Source organism: Gymnoscopelus microlampas, assembly GCF_963454915.1.
Source record: "Gymnoscopelus microlampas genome assembly, chromosome: 24".
In the NCBI taxonomy this organism is placed as follows: domain Eukaryota; kingdom Metazoa; phylum Chordata; class Actinopteri; order Myctophiformes; family Myctophidae; genus Gymnoscopelus; species Gymnoscopelus microlampas.
In genome coordinates, this window is record NC_139961.1 from 3,201,258 (window position 1) to 3,221,769 (window position 20,512).

General features: G+C 40.0%; 2 protein-coding genes across 5 annotated transcripts in view; one reads left to right on the top strand and one right to left on the bottom strand.

The window, feature by feature from the left end:
- LOC311041053 (uncharacterized protein) overlaps positions 1–20,512 on the bottom strand; it is a gene marked incomplete at its 3' end in the record, with an annotated part of 464,158 nt that overhangs the window by 292,494 nt on the left and 151,152 nt on the right. The gene's annotated exons all lie outside the window — the stretch shown is intronic.
- LOC311041160 (uncharacterized protein) lies at positions 9,652–18,388 on the top strand. Of its 4 annotated transcripts, none has more exons than XM_084051683.1 (5): positions 9,652–9,944; positions 13,303–13,347; positions 13,719–13,826; positions 14,716–14,772; positions 15,911–18,388. In XM_084051683.1, the coding sequence occupies exons 1-5, from the start codon at positions 9,737–9,739 to the stop codon at positions 16,378–16,380; spliced, it is 888 nt and encodes a 295-aa protein (XP_083907809.1). In that variant the 5' UTR covers positions 9,652–9,736; the 3' UTR covers positions 16,381–18,388. The 4 variants fall into 4 exon arrangements, with proteins under 4 accessions (XP_083907809.1, XP_083907810.1, XP_083907811.1 ...); XM_084051684.1 differs by having other exon boundaries at positions 13,303–13,335; XM_084051685.1 differs by lacking the exon at positions 9,652–9,944 and having other exon boundaries at positions 13,011–13,347.

Below are 20,512 nucleotides of genomic sequence, written 5' to 3' on the forward strand. Positions count from 1 at the left end.
ACTAGCAGCCTCAAATCACTCTTAAGCATACACCATATTGCAGGCCCACTAACCACTCAGCTATGGCACTTTCATTAAGATGTAATGTTACAAATTGAAAGGAAACAAAGCTTTACAAAATGTAAGTTGTCAGGCTATACTCATTTAAAAGGTGTTAAATAATCATTTTTATCCCCCCCATAAGCTTTATATTCTGGATTTGTGATCTAATCATTGCTATGGTTTTGTAGGGAAGTGACAGTCTGTGGCCAACTACAGTGGTTGAGCCTTGAACCTGTAACCTATGGCGCACCAGGCAGTCACACTAACCATTCACCTACAGCTTATTACCTTTGAACCTGTGAAACATGTTCTTGTCAAGCACCCCCAAATTGACATTATTATTTTTTGGCAGTGGACCTCATTGTGAAAAGAGAAAAAGTAGTGTCAGGGCCCCCCATGACAAAACTTTTAAAGAATATATATATTTATTCCAAATGTGTTCATATTGTCAGAGTTAAGAATCAAACTCATAACCTTTGGTTTCTCAGGCAGGCTCTTAATCCAGTGGACCACTGTGCTGTGCTAAGGATTGAAGGCCAAATAGATAGTTTCCATTGGGGTTCATTAACATTCAAGCAACAGCACTACAAACCATAGACAAAATATTATGCTGTTAAGATCCTTTTTTTTGGTATTGTGTGTCAAAGACGAATGGAGACCTTTCAGGCAGTTGATAGCTCAGTGTGTAAGACACTGCCTGCATAATCCAGAGGCTGTGGGTTCAAGCCCCGCTCGCTCTTTACCAGGAATCTTTCCTTTACAAGGAAAGGTTCTTTCCTTTACAAGGAAAGGTTCAGGGTAAGGAGTGAGTGAGGTTTGAACTCACACACCCAGAAAGCCTTAAAAGCAACACAGAAAGCAGTGAATTTCAGCCGGTACTGATGGCCTAGCGGACTAAATTCAAGTCACAAGGACTGGCATTGCCATGCCAGATACTAGTCGAAATAAGTTGCGCCAGTGTCGAGTACCGAAGATCATCTCATCCGTGCGTGAGCGGGGTGAGCCCGGGGGATCATTCCCCCGTGGTTTCCAGACAGTACAGCGGAGGGGGTTATAGGAAAAATATAAACGGGCAGCTGAATATTACAGAGAGATGGATGAAGGGGCGTAGCTAGAGAGAAAGGGGTGGAGCTAGGGAGGAAGGGGCAGAGCCAGAGACAGGGGTGGAGCTAGGGAGGAATGGGTGGAGCTAGGGGGTGGAGTGTAGTAGTATATTCTAGTATAGTAGTAAGTATGTTATATAGTAGTAAGCATGTTATATTGTAGTAAGTATATTAGTTAGTTATATAGTAGTATGTTAGTTATGTTAGTTATATAGTATAGTAGTATGTTAGTTATTAGTAGTTATATAGTAGTATGTTAGTTATGTAGTAGTATGTTAGTTATGTTAGTTATATAGTATAGTAGTATGTTAGTTATTAGTAGTTATATAGTAGTAAGTATGTTAGTTAGTTATATAGTAGTATGTTAGTTATGTTAGTTATATAGTATAGTATAGTATAGCCCGGGAAAAGGTCTGAAAATTCCCGGGAATTAAAATTAGATATTTCCCGGAAAATGTTAAACCCTAGTTCACAACGGGACGATGGGACCCTGCCCTGGTCGGCAACGCGGCAAGTAACTAGGCAAATTATAATAGTAATTCCTCCGCGCTGTAGATAGGCCTTTCTACTAATTAGTATTCATTTCTAACAAGAAAACAAAACAAAAACGGGATCCCGGGAACCGAAGTCATTTCCCGGGACGGTAAATAACCTCGGGATTCCCGGGATTCCCGTATCCCGGGAATCCCGGTGTTAAACCCTAATCTAGAGTGAGGATGAAACCAGCCTATTTGAGAGACTATGTAACTAATGAAAGTGAAGACCAGGTTCAAATGAATGTAGACCACTGTTACAGATTAATGTCTAATGTACCCCTTACATTCGGGGAAGCTGTATCATCACCTAACTCAAAATATTGGTCTAGTGCAATGGATGAGGAAATGGCATCACTGAGTGAAAATGATACATTTACCCTAACCAGACTGCCAGAGGGCAAGAAAGCAGTGGGGGGTAGATGGGTGTATGCTTTAAAAACCAATGTAGATGGATCTGACAAATTCAAGGCACGTTATGTAGCCAAAGGGTACAACCAAAAGCTTGGTGTAGATTATGATGAGACCTTTTCCCCTACTGCTAACCTTACAAGTGTAAGAGTGTTAATGCAAAAAGCAGCCCAAGATAATCTGATTTTACATCAGATGGATGTCAAAACAGCCTACCTACATGCCCCAATAGATTTCGAGATTTACATGAAACAACCAGAGGGTTATGAAGTTGCATCTGAAAATGGTGACACGCTGGTGTGTAAATTGAGGAAATCTCTGTATGGTTTAAAACAATCGGGTAGAAATTGGAACAGGATGTTGCATGATTGTTTTGACTGACAGTTTATTCAAAACCCAGCTGATCATTGTGTTTACACAAGGGAAATGGAGAACCAAAAAGTGTTCATTTTGTTTTGGGTTGATGATATCATTATTGCAACCAGTAATGAAAATGTGATGACAGATGTCAAAGAGATGCTCACAGCCAAGTTCAGAATGAAAGACTTGGGAAAATTGAAACATTTTAGATGATTTGTTAACAATATGTGGTTTAAGGCATTTGACGCAGTTTAAGCTTACATTTTATATCTTCAACCAAGCCATCATCATCATCAATATCATCGTGATAAGGACACATATGGGTGCGTTCGGAAATTGCGCACCGGAGCGCAGTCGCCTATATTATTGGCCAGTGAGCTCAGTGCTGTATTTCCGAACGCACCATGGGGAGACACCATTTACAAGTGATTCCATATTTGACTTAAAATAAGACTTAAAATAGATAGATAGATAGATAGATAGATAAGATAAGACTTAAAATAGATAGATAGAAAGATAGATAGATAGATAGATAGATAGATAGATAGATAGATAAAATAAGACTTAAAATAGATAGATAGATAGATAGATAGATAGATAGATAAAATAAGACTTAAAATAGATTGATAGACAGACAGATAGACAGACAGACAGACAGACAGACAGACAGACAGACAGACAGACAGACAGACGTGTGTGCGTGTGTGTGTGTGTGTGTGTGTGTGTGTGTGCGTGTGTGCGTGTGTGCGTGTGCGCGCGATGCGACGCGTTGTAAGCTTGTATATCTGCTATTTTCACATAGCCTAGGTATAAAATAGGGCTAAAGTGGTTAATGTATGTTTCATAATATCATAATATATATCTGACAAGTAACTAGTAAATAAAGTTTTAAAATAATTGTAGTGGAGTAAAGGTACAATATTTGCCTCTGAGTGGAGTAGAAGTAAAGTACAAATACCTCAAAAGCGTACTTAAGTACAGTACTTAAGTGAATGAGCTAAATTCCAGCTGTCTTTATTGTTATTATTATTATTAATATTATAACATTTAATAATATTACTATTATTGTTATTATTATTGTTATCATTAAATAGCATAATATTATTTTCAATAATAATGATGGCATAATAATAATAATAATAACAATGATAACGATCATAATAATAATAATTATATATATATATATATATATATTAATAATAAAATAGCATGATGGGGGGGTCAGTGTTTCTAAGTGGGGATGTTTCTAAGTGGGGGTGTTTCTAAGTGGGGGGTTCTGTCCCCCAGCGTTCTGATATTAACTGTGGTCCGCATTAAGTGAAGGTGGGGAACGCATGTGGCCCCCGGGCCGCTAGTTGGCCACCTCTGCTATTAATGTTATGGTGACCTTTAACCACAGGAAGTTTTTTTACCGCACCTGCTTTTTTCGCGGCATAAAAGAACAGAGACGCCCTTTTCCGGCCTCTTCACTACAGCTTTCGCAGCAATCAGACGCAGTGCATCAGCCGAGCCTAGCCCAAATTCGATTAAACAACAACAATGGATCTTCAGCAGCGAGTTGCCGTGTTCAGGGGGAGCCGGACGGTAAACATCCGAGCAGTGGAATTAGAAGTCCAAACTTTGGCAACGATTTTTAAGGTTTGTACACCACATTTTCATTAAATTGAATTAACGAAACACGGAAAACCACCGCGCCCATGCTTGCGGTTGGAAGAAAAATGTGTTCACTACGCATTAGGCCTACAAGCTTTTGGATATATATATATATATATATATATATATATATATATATATAAACCTGTATGAGAAATGTCAAACATTTTAGCCAAGTTAAAAGTGGCTTCAATCATGGCCTCCGGACTTAAACGTAAATCACGTTGATCCTAGCCTACTTGATATAGGCCTACTGTGTCAAATGTAGAAGCACTCAAGTCAAATATCAGAACGTAATCTATTATGTTTTATGATGAATGGGTTTGAATCTTATTTTTAACTCTATGGTTTGAATTCACGCTACCAACTCCATTTTACACTCAAAGCCACGTGTTGATTTTACAACTCTGCTCCGGTCAGTTCAGAGTGAGTTCTCTGTGCAGCTCTGTATCAGAGTATTGTGTTGAATTTCAATGACCAATAAATGATTAATACATATATGTAGTCGCCTAATAAAACGTATGGCAAACGGTGAAGGTAGGTGCTCAATTACTGGATGTACTAAGCACATTATGTAATTAGTAGTGATGCGCGGGTCGGGTTTTTTCATGACCCGCCCCGCCCCGCGACGGAACCCAACCCGCCTCAACCCGCCCCGCGAACCCATATATAAATCTACGGCTCAACCCGCCCCGCGACCCGCGTTTTTTTTTCTTTTCTGTAAAATCATGGTTAGAAAATAATCCCCAAGTGTATTCAAACTGTTTTATTGTTATTATTCTTATTCTTATTAGGTTAAAGACAAAACAAGAGCATGTTATTATTTTAATTTTTTTTGCGTGTGAGAGCGCGTGACCCGCTCACCCGCAGCCCGCATAATTTTCTCCGAAATTCTGACTCGACTCACCCGCGCTGCGGGTTGACCCGCGGGTCCCGCGGGTTACGGGTCAACCCGCGCATCACTAGTAATTAGACATGGAAGTATGGAACCACAAGACTGCAGTGCTATATGATGGTCAAATTGCAATAACCGTTCAAAGAATCAAACTTATTTAAAAGGTTTTGACTTTTTTTTTGACAGTCAAAGTAATCTAAATGTATGTGTATATAGATGGCACTAAATTCATTTGTTCTGGAGGAAGCCCAGCTGGTTCACTCAAAATCATGAAGTGCAATTTGGCCTTTTTTCAGTGAGGTAAATGTGTCAAACAATGAATCTGAAATCAGATGTCAAGGCAGGTCACAGAGATGTTTATATGAAATTGCTGCTGTGTTGTCATTCACCCAAGTTCACCTGCATCCAAATCCTGTGTAAATCTGGTTTGGTCTTCACTGCCAGACTTATTGCTGGCCGCGTTTGCCCACTGCCAGAGATTTTTCATTGAAAAAAAAAAAGTACTCAGGAGCTGAGATATAGAATTTTTAAGCTTTAAGTTAACAAGGAAGTGGATGGGAGTCTTTTCCTTCGAAAAATCATATCTCCTTGGTCTTTGGGTCAAATTTTTTTTTTTTTTTTTTTTTTTTTGAAAAAATAATAATTACGTTTTTTACGTCAGTGGCAGGATTGGTAAACGGGAATAATTACGTTTATTACGTCAGTGGCAGTGTATGAGTTAATGGTTGTACACAATTTGTTTCCAGGAGAGAGGCAGGTTGGAGACGGGTTGAGAAAATGGGATAACTAAACTGAAATCATGTCATCCCTCAATTTCAGCTGGATTCCACTACTGTTCATCTTCTGGCAGAGAATGGAGATGCAGTCATGGCCGGATATGGGGGCTACCTCACTGTCAATGATCCCTCACAGAAATATGAGGTACATATATTGCTGTTTGTATTGTTGACATGTATGCCTTGTTTGAGTAAATGGGACCACAATAGAAACGAGCCCATAGGGCTTTCTTCAAAAGTTATCCATGTAGTGTTATACACTGTGCTGTTGGCAGTTCTTGCTAATAAGGGTTTCAATCCTAAAGGTATGTGGAGATGAGGCTTCAGGAGCCACAGCCCCCCCGCCACCACCGCCGACAGCTGCTGCAGCAGGTTCAAGTTCTGGGAACCGATTCAGTTTCCGGCGGCCTGGCCAGCCAAGTGTAGGACCTGGACTGCCGCCAACCCCGCGACCACCACACAAGAACAGGATGTATGTATCCAAATATAATGGAGAAATTATTAAAAACATGTCTTCAGTGTTGATTGCTTGTTTGTTAATGAGAAATTCTTTAAGGCTGCAATTGAAATTCTTTATTCGAATGGTTTTATATACAATCAATATGCAAATTAATGAAGTTTGTATTTTGTCTGTCCTTAATGTTAGACGACAGAGTCAAACAGAACATTTTAAGTTTATGAAATAAACATTTTTTAGGAAGGAGGATTGGTGCCTAAAATGGCATTTCTAAAGCTTTGAAGGGTATGTAAGTGAAAATCTATGTTTCTAACCCCACTGTCTTTTTCTGTCAGGAATATAATTGTCGGGGAGGTGGAAGGTGGCATGATTTTTGAGGACGACTCTGTCAGTGTCCAGTTTCTAGATGCAGAGGCCACTGTGGAGGCGATAGGGGCGCTCGTGAAGAGGCAGTTGGACTTGAACGAGAACATCGTGCTCCTCAATGCAAAGAAGCAGAGGCTTCTTGATACTCCAGATTGCCATGGTAACTGTGCACCAAGTTTATCAATAACTAGCTTTCAGTCAATGCTTAATGAATGTAATGATACAAACAATCTGTGCACTAAAAGCTAAATTATTTGCTAAATATTGCAGAAGATCTGCCCGAATTTAAAAGAGAACTTCTTAAAGAGTGGTGGTGTTTATTTTTTTAAACTATAGGCTAAGCTTTGAGTGCAAACCTGATGTCTAGAGCAATACTATAGGAATGGACTTAACAAATGTATGTTCTAATCAACATTATTTTGATTCTTTGCAGGTGCCATGAAAAACCCAGTCATTGCAGAATGTTGCGGTGCCCAGATTGGCTGCCGTGCCTGTGTGCAGCAATTGATCCATCAATATGGGACCACCAGATGCCCGCTGTGCCGTAACGACGCCTTCAGAGAGAAAACTTGGGAGGTTGATGGGATGGCTGATTTTGTAGACAAATTGAGAGACATACTGAGGGAGTAGCTTTCCATCAGTAGTCTCTCAGTTTCTGTACAGAGTGGGGTTCAGGGACCAGTTTGTCTTCTCTCATTTACTTTTATTTTATTTTTTATTATGTTTAGTTGTAATGTTTAAACTAACATTATTATTTTAATTTAACTTGAGTAAAAGTATTGGTATCAAAATGTACCAAAAGCACTAATTTTGCAGGAGAAGGTCTCATTTCACAAGTTCAAATGTATAAAATGTATTGGTCTTTTGACAACAGCAGCTCACAATGAGCTTGTAGATTGTTGTATAAGGCTGAAGTGGTTTAATGCAGGGAGCATTAACAAAAAAAAAAGTATTGTTTGTTATCATTTTTGTTTAATGGCAGAGTAGAGTAAAAGTATAATAATTGCCTCTGAGATGTAGTGCAGGGAGCGTTTAAAAAAAAAGAAAAAAAAAAGTTTTTTTTTGTTATCATTTTTGTTTAATGGCAGAGTAGAGTAAAAGTATAATAATTGCCTCTCAGATGTAGTGCAGGGAGCCTTTAAAAAAAAAAGAAGAAAAAAAAAAGTATTGTTTGTTATCATTTTTGTTTAATGGCAGAGTAGAGTAAAAGTATAATAATTGCCTATGAGATGTAGTGCAGGGAGCGTTAAAAAAAAAAGAAAAGAAAAAGAAAAAAAAAAGTATTGTTTATGTTATCATTTTTGTTTAATGGCGGAGTAGAGTAAAAGTATAATTGCCTCTGAGATGTAGTGATGCATGGATTAAAGTTCTCAGTCGCCAAGACTGATTGTCAAATATTACCCAAAAGATAGGCTTTTTTGAGAATAGAGTGATGAATAGTGTGATGAGAGTGTAGATTCTACACTCTCAGAATGGAACTCAGTCAAACAAAATGCAATGTCTCAACTTGAGTAAATGTACAGATACATCTGAGTAAAATATATATTGCATTACAAAAGGCATGACTCTTGACTTCACTTATTTTTTTTTTACATGTATTGAGTTACATTTTGCATTATCAGTGGTATATATATTGGTTATATTTGTTGCTCAAGTATAATGTATTGGTTGAATGGCACTCATTCCAAAATGTCTTGTGGTAAATGTTAATATGAATTTTCATCAGGTATGTTATGCAGAGGCTGTTGGCAAATCTTATCTGTATGTATATAGGAATATTTGTTTCATTCTGTCAGACATGTAATGATCAAATCTACAATGGAGGACCATACATAAAATATGGTGAGTTGGGTACAGTTAGGCTACTGCAGACAGTGCTTTCTAAGGGCAACATATCATATGCTTAACCGAACTGGTGGTTACTGACATGCTGCTTTTAATGAAATGATTAAAGAACACGTTCATAGCAATTGACTAGTTGCAATTTATATCCCTGGCCATAGCATTTGGGAGAGCAGGGTGTTATCTCTGAGCTCATAAATGAACTCATACTTTATAACTGACTTATGATCACTAATTTGCAAGTGTCTTTTAATGGTGCTGTAATTAAAGTAAAATAAAAAGTATTAAATTGTGCAGGAACACTATGTTCTGCCTGAACCTCATTTATTCTTCCACAAGGGGAAATTGTTTTGCTCAATGGATACATATAACACACTATGGTGTTACTAACTTACTGTACACACCGGTGTGTGCCTAACTTCAATTGACGCAAAGCATCTTGTCTTTATAGTTGCTTTATTAATGACCGTGCCTCTCAATCATAGATATATAATATATATCTATGATTGAGACCATAGATATAAAGCCTGCCTTATATATTAATAAGGAAGGCTTTATATTTTATATTTTTTATGTTTGGCACTTGACGTTTTTAGATAAATAAATGAACTGTTGTATTTCAACAACTGATCCCTTGTTAGTATTCATTATCTAATTACAAATAGAAAAATAAGCTCTGAATTTCTAATTAATTTAGATAGATACTGACCCCTGCAGGGGGTTTCCCGTCATAGCAACGTCAATGTTTTACGCCTACTTCTTACTTCTTTTTTTCATTGATAAAACATGTAAGCATTAATGTCCATTAGACCACAGACCCCCCACAACAATAATCATAATAAACGCAATGAGTTATAATTAATCAATTTAATATTTATTTTAGTTATATTTCATAATCATAAATGCAAAGCTAACAATTCTAAACCTTTTTAAAACTCAATGAGTTCTACATAATCAATGTAATAGTTATTTAAGCGATTTTTCATACTCATAAAGTTAAACATTCTAAGGCTCTCTTCTAAGATCCCCCTGCGTTTGAGTGCGTTCTTTGTTTGTTTTTGTTTCTTTATTGTGGATAAATATGTACAAACAAACGAAAGAAAAGTTCGTCCATTCATTTGAAAGGCAGTTCCGCGTTCCGGTGCGTCACCAGGGACAACAGCAATCAGGACTGATCATAAACAAGCTGTGAGACTCCGTGGATCAAAGTGGAACAGAAGTTTATAAAAGTGTGTGGGACCCAATGGCCATTTGTGGGGACGCAGTAAGGAGTAGCTTTTGAGAGAGACCGTACAGAGATGGATAGAATTGAGAGAACACGCACACGCATACGCACACGCATAGGCACAGGCACAGGCACAGGCACAGGCACAGGCACAGACACAGACACAGACGAGACACAGACACACACACACACACACACACACACGAACACACGAACACACACACACACGAGAGAGAGAGCCACCGGGCGCAGAAGCGCCGCTTCCAGTTCTTTCCCTGATGGTAAGTACATTTTATCGTCTGTCTGTCTGTCTGTCTGTCTGTCTATCATATGTTTTGTCTGTCTGTCTGTCTGTCTGTCTGTCTGTCTGTATGCTACTACATACACAATCTGTATATATTATTGATTATTTGACATGTGTTATGTTCTTTTTTCTTATATCTCCTGCTCCATCTATCACCTTTCTTCCTATAATATGTGAGCAGGTCTGGTGTTCAGTTTAGGGCATCAATTCGCCCATTGACAAGCAGTAGAAAATAGCTTTTCTAACTTTTTTTTTTGTGATTTTCGTTTTTTTTCATATTAACACAGTTCGAATGTTGAAGAAGGTTTATAGTCCAAAGGATAGGCGTTTTAGAATCATTAAGTGGTTTAAATTACATTACAAAAAGAGCAGTGTTTCTGTGTGTTTCTGTCGGTCTTTTGGGGGCGGAGAGTGGCTTTAACTTGCAGGGATAACATTAACATGAGAGTGGTTTTGGTTGGTTGTTGGCCCATTGTTCTCCGGTTACAAGCCTAATCCCCGCCCATCAGTATCGCTCCTCTGTGGTGGTGTAACCAGGGTTGAGCTCTAGGGGGTACGGGCGGGTACGGCGTACCCTTAGTTCTGAGACTGTGGGGGCTGGGGGCTCGCGCGTGCTCCACATGCACTCACCGTCAGCGGCGGTCGTTAACACCTTAAAGTTTAAACAATAGCCTCTGAAGGTTCGCGCCGTCAGTGGCGAGACATTCTCAATAGCGTCTACCTGGCTGCTTTGCATAACATTAGGCTTGGAGAAAAGCCATGGACTTGAATTGAATGTGTATGTGTTACATTCCTCTCACAATGAGAGACAACAGTCTCTGCACTGAGTGTGAAGGGGATCGCTTAGCAGAGGACCCAGTTCTCTGAGACAAGACAAAGACAAGTTGTCTGATTATTTTAACTGCTTATGTGTGGGTGAGTCTATGTAAAGGGCTTTTATATAAAACTAAAAGGAAAATAAAATAATTGATTAATTGAAACAAAAATAAAAACAACAAATTAACAATGTGAACAAAATAATAAGAAATATAAATACATTAATAATCACATGTTGAATACAGTATTATTAAGTGGCTATGTGCACATGCCTGCGCACGTGACGTCATAAAATACAGTAGGCTACCCTTAGTTCAAAAATCCACAGCTCACCACTGGGTGTAACGTAACTTAAGTACATTTACTCAAGTATTGTACTTAAGTACAATTTTGAGGTATTTTTACTTTACTGGAGTAATATTCAACCTGAGGCTGAAACTAACTTCACCACGGTGGGATTAAGCGCCGAAGCGGCCAGTGTTGCGTTAGTCTTTTTCGGGACAGAATCTAGTTGTATAATCAATATAACATTGTAGCGAACACAGCAGCTGTGATGGCAGCCCCAGCTAAACAACAGGCCGCTCGACGTTCGTATGGAAGTATTTCACCGAAGATGTTTGTGGACAAAACAACGGTGGAATAACGAGCTAGGCCTTAGCATTGTTAGCTCACGGTCACGCGTCATGGCTGAACGTACACTTGGTGTTTGCATTTCTCCATTTACAACTCGTACATCTACATAAACGTTCAGATTTAAAATATAAAGTGCTTATCTCATGGCCACGGGTGTTATAATTATGTATGGGCCCTCATAAGTACCCGTATCTTCCGTATTGTTTAATAAAAAGCATTTTGATCCGATTGATGGCCATTGTCTCCGTTGTTTTTCAACTACGTGGCCGTAATGGTTAGGGTGTATTGCACTCCTGATACGTTATAACTCTATGAGAAAATGGCCGCCGATTGGATTAAAATGCTTTTTATTGAACAATATGGAAGATACGGGTACTTAGACCCATCCGAAGTTAATGGTATCATCCGTGGCCATGAGATAAGCACTTTATATTTGAAATCTGAACGTTTATGTAGATGTACGGGTTGTAAATGGAGAGTGCAAACACCAGGTTGGAGTTAATCCAGGACCTAGCTGGTCGTGTCTTTCATTATTAAATAGGTAAACCTCGACCGTAGTCGACTACCAGTGGGCCACTCAAATTTAGTGGTGGAAGAAGCACTCGGTGGTAGCAATACCACGATATAAAAATACTCTGTTACAAGTAAAAGTGCTCAAAATGTTACTTGAGTTCAATCAAAGTAAAAGTACTAAAGTCTTGGTGTCAAAATGTACTTAAAGTACCTAAAGTATAAGTACTAAAATGTTTGAAAATAGCTGATCTACAAGCTCACAACGCGTCGCAATGTGCATTGTAAGCTTGTAGATCAGCTATTTTCAAATAGACTATGTATAAAATAGGGCTAAAGTGGTTAATGTATGTTTCATTATATCATAGTTTACATCTGAAAAGTAACTAGTAACTAAAGCTTTCAAATAATTGTAGTGGAGTAAAAGTGCAATATTTTCCTCTGATCTGTAGTAGAGTAGAAGTCAAAGTATTGGAAATACTCCAGTTAAGTAAAAATACCTAAAAAATATGTAATTGTGTTGCATCAAATTTCTATATAGTGGACAGCTGACTGAAAGGTGTCAATGGGGGAGTGATTAGAGGAGTGGCTAGGTTGAATAAATTACCCATTGTTCACGCCCATTACCTGGAGCTGAGAGGTGCTATAGAAGTGGAAATTCTTTAGGAGGGATTATCTCAGTTTGGACTATTATAGATAACAAGATTAAAATGGTCACATCTTCTTCAAATGTGTTCCAATTTCAATGAATGATACATCATATGAAAGCTTATATTCTGTACTTCAACAATCTGTAAAATGACTACTTGATGCCTAAAGCACTGTATCCGTTCACATATGTCTGTCTGTCTGTCTGTGTCTATCTATCATTCTATCATCTTTCTGGCTGTGTCTGCCTGCCTGCCTGCCTGCCTGCCAGATATAGATAAGAATGTCTGCTAATGCCTGAAATTTGTGATTTTGTGGACATCATATTTACATATTATACCAATATTTTACTTAGACACGTCAGAGGAGGAGGAGGAGGAGAGGGGTGGTGCTGCACACAGTTCACAGACAGCTGATGGACAGTTTGGTTTTGGCAGTAGAACTAGAGGAAAGCTTTTTATTTTTCTTACTGATATGTTTTCACAACAGAAGCCAGCTTGCATTGTAGCATACAATAAGTCAATGAATGGAGTTGATATTGATGTGGACCCAAACATTGTGTATTACCTGGGAAGTCAAACAAGTGGACAAATACATTTCTATCCTATCTGTTGGTTCAATGCTTTTATCATTTACAAAGATAAAAAACCCAACGGCAACTGTAAAAGTCTTCTCTGATTTTGTGCATATCTTTACCATAACTATCTGATATTTTACTATGCTTTCAGATACTGAGTGTGTTGCCGCACGTTCAGCTAGAGGTAAGGTTAGAGGTAAGGTTTCCCTGCACATGTGAGATGAAATGAATGTATTTAGTAAATGGAGTCCATTTGTACACTCTTGAGTTACAGACCTGTAAGGATCCATTTGGTTCTGTGGAGGAAATCCTATGTTATCATGATTGGTTATATGTAGCCTTATTGTCAGTACATTATGTGTTCATCTTTTCATCTTTGTACCTTATACATTATATTGTACATGGCATAAGAGCCACGGTGTCTCTCCTAGGCCTGATGGCTATTGTTTATTGTACAGCTGGTAAAGATTGGCAAATGGATCCTTACTGGTCAAACTTTGAGAATGTACAAATGTAACCTTATTGTCAGTACATTATAAATAATAATAATGAATTGCATTTTTCTAGTCCTGAGTTACACGTCGCCGGAGGAGGAGGAGGAGGAGGAGGAGAGGGGTGGTGGTGGTGCTGCACAGACAGCTGATGAAGAGCCGGGTCTTGGCAGTAGAGCGAGAGGTAACCTTTTACTTTAGCGCTAGGTATTCTCTTGGTTGCTTGTTTTTGCAGGAAATGCACTTAAGACTTCTGGTGATTAGTAGTTTCGTTCCCTACCTATGTTGAATGCACTTATTGTAAGTCGCTTTGGATAAAAGCGTCTGCTAAATGACTGTAATGTAATGTAATCTACTGTACAACCAGGTGAGATCATTAGACTTACTCGCTGCCATGGAGGTCGAAAGAGAACACAAATGTTGGCCTGGCCACATTCATATATTATTTGAGGTTTTAATTGATTTTGCATGAAGAATAAGCCACATAATTATGATATGTTTCTCATACGAGTGCCTCCGAGCAGACGTTAGATTCAGCGTACATAACGCTTAACATCACGGCCAAAATGTAATGATGAATCAGACTCTGTTCGTGGAACGTGCATACTTTTGCATAAGTATCTGTATCTGTGCGTAACCGGGCTTAGTGAATCAGGCCCAATATACAATATGACGGGCAGCCATTCCTTCTTGATATGAAGTGCCACAAGTACTGTACAAGCTAACAACGTTACCCACAACAGATATATCCACTGAAAACACTTATTTTCCATGATTTCTTTTTTCTGGATGCACTCGTTTAAGACTCTTTCCTGGTGATAAAGCTTGAATCACGCGCATGGTTTGCTACGAACGCAAACACATCTGCACGCAAGCACGTGTACACACACACACACACACACACACACACACACACACACACACACACCTAATGCTTTAAAAAATAAATAGCATTTGAGGCAGAATATCAAGCAGACAACAGAAGCCATTTACTGTATGTAAAAAAGAGAATAGAGGAGTTATGTTTTCTGTATGTGAGGTTGCTAAGTCTTTTCTACTGGTGATTTCCACAGAGCACAGAGGACTGTTCGATGCAAGGATGCAACCTATGTTGAAGTTGTACAGAATAGGTATGTAGTGTTTTATTTACTGGAGGTTTAACCCTTTAAGACCTGAAGCCGATTCTACATGTCTCCTAAATCCCAACAGTTCTCTGCAAAACACAAGTTTCTATATCAGTGGTTCTCAAACCTTTTCATGTCAAGGACCCCCAAAATGATATGTATTTGGCCGTGGACCCCCATCAAAATATTTTGTTCCAGGGACCCCCCAGAAGCAAAGATTTGAGTTAAAAATATTCGCTTTAAAAAATATATATATTCAAAGATTTGCACACATTTTCACGATCTTTCAAAAATAGCAGATCTACAAGCTCATAGCGCGGCACTCGGTGCCGCACTATGAGCTTGTATATCTGCTATTTTTGAATAGCCAAAGTGTAAAATAAAGCTTTTTAGCCCAAATCTAAAAATGACACAGTTCCAGGTCTTAATGGGTTAAACATGTAGTAAAGTTGTACATAATCGGTATGCACTCTTTTATTTACTGGTGACTGCTGCTGAGAGATGTCTGTGGTAAAAGGGAGACTCAAAGAAAGAAAAAATCTACAATCTCACATATCTGACATCGTCGACGGAAGGAAGTGCAAGGGTCTATAGCAGATAGTTGGTAGGGATGCACCGAATGGGAAATTCTTGGCCAAAACCGAATGCCGAAAATGGAGAACAGTTGGCCGAATACCGAAAGGCCGAATATGATTAATATATTATATATTAATATATATATACATATATATGATGGAAGTATTTCAATATTAGCTTGTCGGTACTAATGGTGTAAAGATCAACCGTCCAATATGAATCGGTAATCGATTTTAACGTTAACAATTTGACTACATTGATGTGTGGACCCCTAGATCAATCTGAATGTACCATAAATTATGCTAGGTTTCAGATAAAAAAAATAGTAATCTGTTTCTCAACGTTTCCATCAGTCAGATCTTCATCAGGAGATGAGCGCTCAGGAAAGGAGAGCGCAATAAAAATAGCGGAGCTTTTCTTACTGATGTGCATACTTTATTTTCCTTCCTGTTGAGAACTGCAACCTGGGCACTGAAGTGGATGTGTGTGGACTAGCTTTTCATTAAACAGAGGACACACTGAAAAATGTTCAAACCTTTACCGGTCTCTCATTGTATCTTTTTCCTAGATGTCCTGCACCTCCCTGTGTGTAAAGAGGAGGTTTCCCCTGAAGAGAGGAGCCCCAGTCTGGTCCAAGAGGGACCAGAGCCTCCACACATTAAAGAGGAGCAGGAGGAGCTTCTTCAAAGACCAAAAGAGGTTGATAGGCCAATGCTGACATTACTAGCAGTGAAAAGTGAAGGTGATGATGGTGAAAACAGAGACACAGAGCCTGTAGCCAGCACCTCAACTGAACACATGAAAACACCAGCTGATGTAGAGGACTGTGGAACATCACATCCAACTAGTGACCAGCTCCTCTCTTCACACTGTTCTGAATATGACATCACTGAAGACAGTGATGAGTGGGAGCCCAGTGTAGATCAGTCACCTTTAAACACACTGAAGTCACACAAGACACAACAAAAAAAAAGCCAGTCACTTGTACTGTTTGTAAAAAAGGCTTTCGGGACAACTACGATCTGGAAAGACACATGAGGACTCATACAGGGGAAAAGAGTTTCACTTGTGCAGTTTGTGGCCACGGCTGTACTCAAAAGAGTCACCTAAAAACGCATATGATGACTCATACGGGGGAAAAGCCCGTGACTTTTGTCAAAACAGTGATGTCAAAAGACATATGAGGACTCATACAAGGGAAAGGCCAATTTTGAAAAAAAATTGTAACATTTTACCGCCCTTCACTCACCTCCGCCCTTCACTCACCCCCAACAACTCACCTTCACTTCAACTCTTCCTTCACTTCAACTTCAACACTTCAACACTTCAACACACTTCAACTCACCTTCAACTCAACTTCACCTTCACTCACCTCCGCCCTTCACTCACCCCCAACAATATGAGGACTCATACAGTCAAGAGTCTGGGTGTCGTCCTCGACAGCACCCTATCATTTCATTCCCACATCAATAACACTATCCGGTCAGCCTACTTCCACCTCCGCAACATCAACCGCCTCCGCCCTTCACTCACCCCCAACAACACTGCCATCCTAGTCCATTCTCTGGTCACCTCCCGCCTCGATTACTGTAACTCCCTTCTCTTCGGTCTCCCCCACAAACTCCTCCATAAAATCCAACTGGTCCAGAACGCTGCAGCCCGCATCATCACCAAAACCCCTGCCATCTCCCACATCACCCCCGTTCTTCACCAACTCCACTGGCTACCGATTAAATACCGCATAGACTTCAAGATCCTCCTCAACACTTTCAATGCCATCCACAAACTCTCCCCCCCATACCTGTCTGATCTCATCCATATCAAAACTCTCACCCGGTCACTCAGGTCTTCCTCCTTCACCAACCTCACTGTTCCCCCAGCTGCTCGTTTGTCCACCATGGGGGGTAGAGCCTTCAGCCGCTCTGCCCCTGGCCTCTGGAACAGCCTTCCCCCCGACATTCGAAACATGGACTCACTCCCCACCTTCAAATCCCACCTCAAAACTCACCTTTTCAAACAGGCCTATGCTCACCTTGAGTAAAAGTCTGCTGCAGGCCTTATGTGTATTTTGTGTGTATTTTAAACTTGCTTTATTGTTTGTATTTCTTTTCTGTTTTGTTAGGCGACCTTGGGTGACCTGAAAGGCGCCATATAAATAAAATGTATTATTATTATTATTATTATACAGGAGAAAAGCCTGTGACTTGTCCAGTTTGTAACAAAAACTTTTGTCACAACGGTGATGTAAAAAGACATAATAGTTTTTGATAAAGTCGACAGCAGTTTGTGTTGTGACAACGAGGAGGATGAAACTGGTGGGACAGCTGCTCCTTGTGGCGTACACGTCGGCATCGACCCGCTGTTACTATGTGCAGAAGTGAATAATGTGTATATCTATCTATCTATCTATCTATCAATAAAGACCGAAATGGCCGTGTGACGAGATGGTTCCTGGAGCTCCAGGACTACCACTTTAAAGTTGAACATCGCCCGGGGAAGGACATCCCACACGCAGACGCCCTCTCGAGGTTGTACGAGGAAGTGGAAACTGAAGCCCCCGACCCAGGCGGCGGGCTTAGGGGGGTGATATGTGGAGTCTCGCCACGAGACCGCCTGGCAGGTAAGCCCATAACCATGGGGAGGCAGGGAGAGAGAGACAGAGAGAGGACCAAAAGGCAGCGCCTCAGTCTAGGCTGCGTCATCGAGGGGCGGTACCTGCCACTCTGCCTCCTCGATCAACTACAATTCAGCGCACCTGTGTGATGGCCAGGGCGTTGGCTACAAATACTCTCTGCTCTCTCACCCTTACTAGTATCAACCTCTCCATGGTGAAGGACGGGCAGCCAGGCGTTAAGAAAAAGACTCCACTATTTTCCCTTCCAAAGCTTGTGTGTTTGATAAGTGAAAAGTCCGCTAAAATATTGTCTCTTATATGTTATAGGTACCGTATGGGTCTTACACAAGCCTCGCATGCAAAGGTAGAGCGAGGCCTATTGAAAGGGGTGAGGACGGCCCCTCTAAACAAGTGATTCCCTGTAGAAACAATGCTCTGAGACGAAGGTGTGAAGCGGAGCTCACTGCCCCCGCCCCCCCCCCCCCCCCCCCTCTTTGAATCTGTGTCGCACCTTGTTGAATGATTGATGTCTACTGAGCCCCAACCCTGGGAAGAACTTTTGTTAAACAATTATTCACAGTGCTAGATACTCACCTTTATTATGATTTGACCGTTTATGCAGTGATTCTGTGCCATATCATTTAAATAAAAACCCATGTTTGGGCTTGTACCACCACTGTCTGACTCTTGGCTTTGATCGATACCCCACAATTCATACACTTCCCCCCCCATTACTCACCATGTTTTCTGTCTAACTGATGGATAATTTATAATCGATAGTTTATTAGATTATAATTATTGTATGATTATTGTATTGTATCACTTTGGATAATTGCATAAAGTATGATGTATTTGCTCAGAAGGGACAGTTCTGTAACTGCTAAGATAAGATGTCTTTGCTCCCTGGCCTACTCTTTCTTACCCATGAAAGTTGTGGCTACAGTTTATGATGCCTTAGCACAGCTAACCGTGCCACCAAGATGAGCCTTTGCCCCTGTTCATGTTGATATTATATTGTGGGGTGGGCTTAATAAGAGATAAACTGTCTGTTATAATGATGAACATTTTGTATTACCAGTAGAGAATATTTTTGACACTGTACCACCTTGTCTCTCCTGTGCAAATAATCCAGTAAACCTGATTATTATTTGAGTTACTTCTTTTTACGGTAATCCTTTTTGAAAGCGTACAAACCTGTTTTTTTCCTAAGTTATCACTAACCTCTATGCATTAAGTGTTCAATCAGCCTGCACTTAGGTTCTGAACTAGAATTTAGAGTATTTAGTATTTATGTTAGAAGTTCCCAGAGATATTGTAGTCATCTCTGGAGCCACAGGTGCCTCTACTTGGCTTATAGGCTTATCCTATGAGGACAAGATGCAAGATTGATTTCTATGATAGACTTGATGAATGTTTAGCTAAAGTGGACAATGAGGAGACAGTACTTCTTGGTGACTTTAACACTGACATGCTCCGTAAGGAAGCGTCAGTGTTTAAGTCATTCAGGGGGTTTTGTAATCGGCACTCACTCCACCAGCTGATCACTCAGCCCACAAGGCTGTGTGTTTCCACTCAAACTATCATAGATCTCAACGGACAAGGACAAAATCCTCAATAGTGGTGTTTCTACCTGTGGCATATCTGATCATAACATGATCTTCTGCACCAGAAAGAAACGTAAACCTAAGACCGGTTAACACCAAACAGTCACGATCAGAGACCTCAAAAACTACAAGAGTGAGGACTTGGATCACAGACTAGATAAACAGGATTGGTCCGACGTACTAAACAGCACACAGGTAGACGAATCTTGGCTTGGTTTCAAAACCAAATTCATTCAAATTTTGGACAGTGTGGCTCCCATGAAAACCATCAGGGTCAAAACCCGCTCGATTCCATGGATGAATTCGGATATCCTTACTACCATGAAAGTCAGAGACAAAAAGTGTTCTGACTATCATAAAAGTAGGATCAAACTTGCCAAAAGCTTCAACAAAGGTCTCGAATCCCACGTAGCGAAACTCAAAAAAGAGAAAAACATGCTAAGAAACAAGGTTAATGGCATGCTGTTGTTAGCAGAAAAAAGCTACCTCGATGGCAAAATTGAGGAAAATCAAAACAAACCACGTGAGCTCTGGAAGCTATTCAACAACCTACTAGGCTGCAGCAAGAAATTGAAAACCAGGTTTACAAACATAAACCTCAAGGTGAATGACACTCTCATTTCATCCAAACGGGAAGTGAGTAAAATCCTCAACATATTCTTCACGACCGTGGCCTCAGAGCTAGTTGAAAAACTACCCCCTCACTCTGGGAGTCATGGTGGAGAGTATGTTGATTCATTTTACGATAAACAGGGTGTACGCAAAGATGATTTTAAACTCTCCCCTGTGTCAACAGATGAGGTGTTTAAAAAATTGAGTGCACTCCAACAACACAGAGCCACAGGTCCCGACAACATCCCCGCTAAATTTCTAAAAGACTCAGCCACCTCCATTGCTCCAATCATTACCCACATAATAAACCTCTCCATCATACAGGGACGGGTCCCTAACG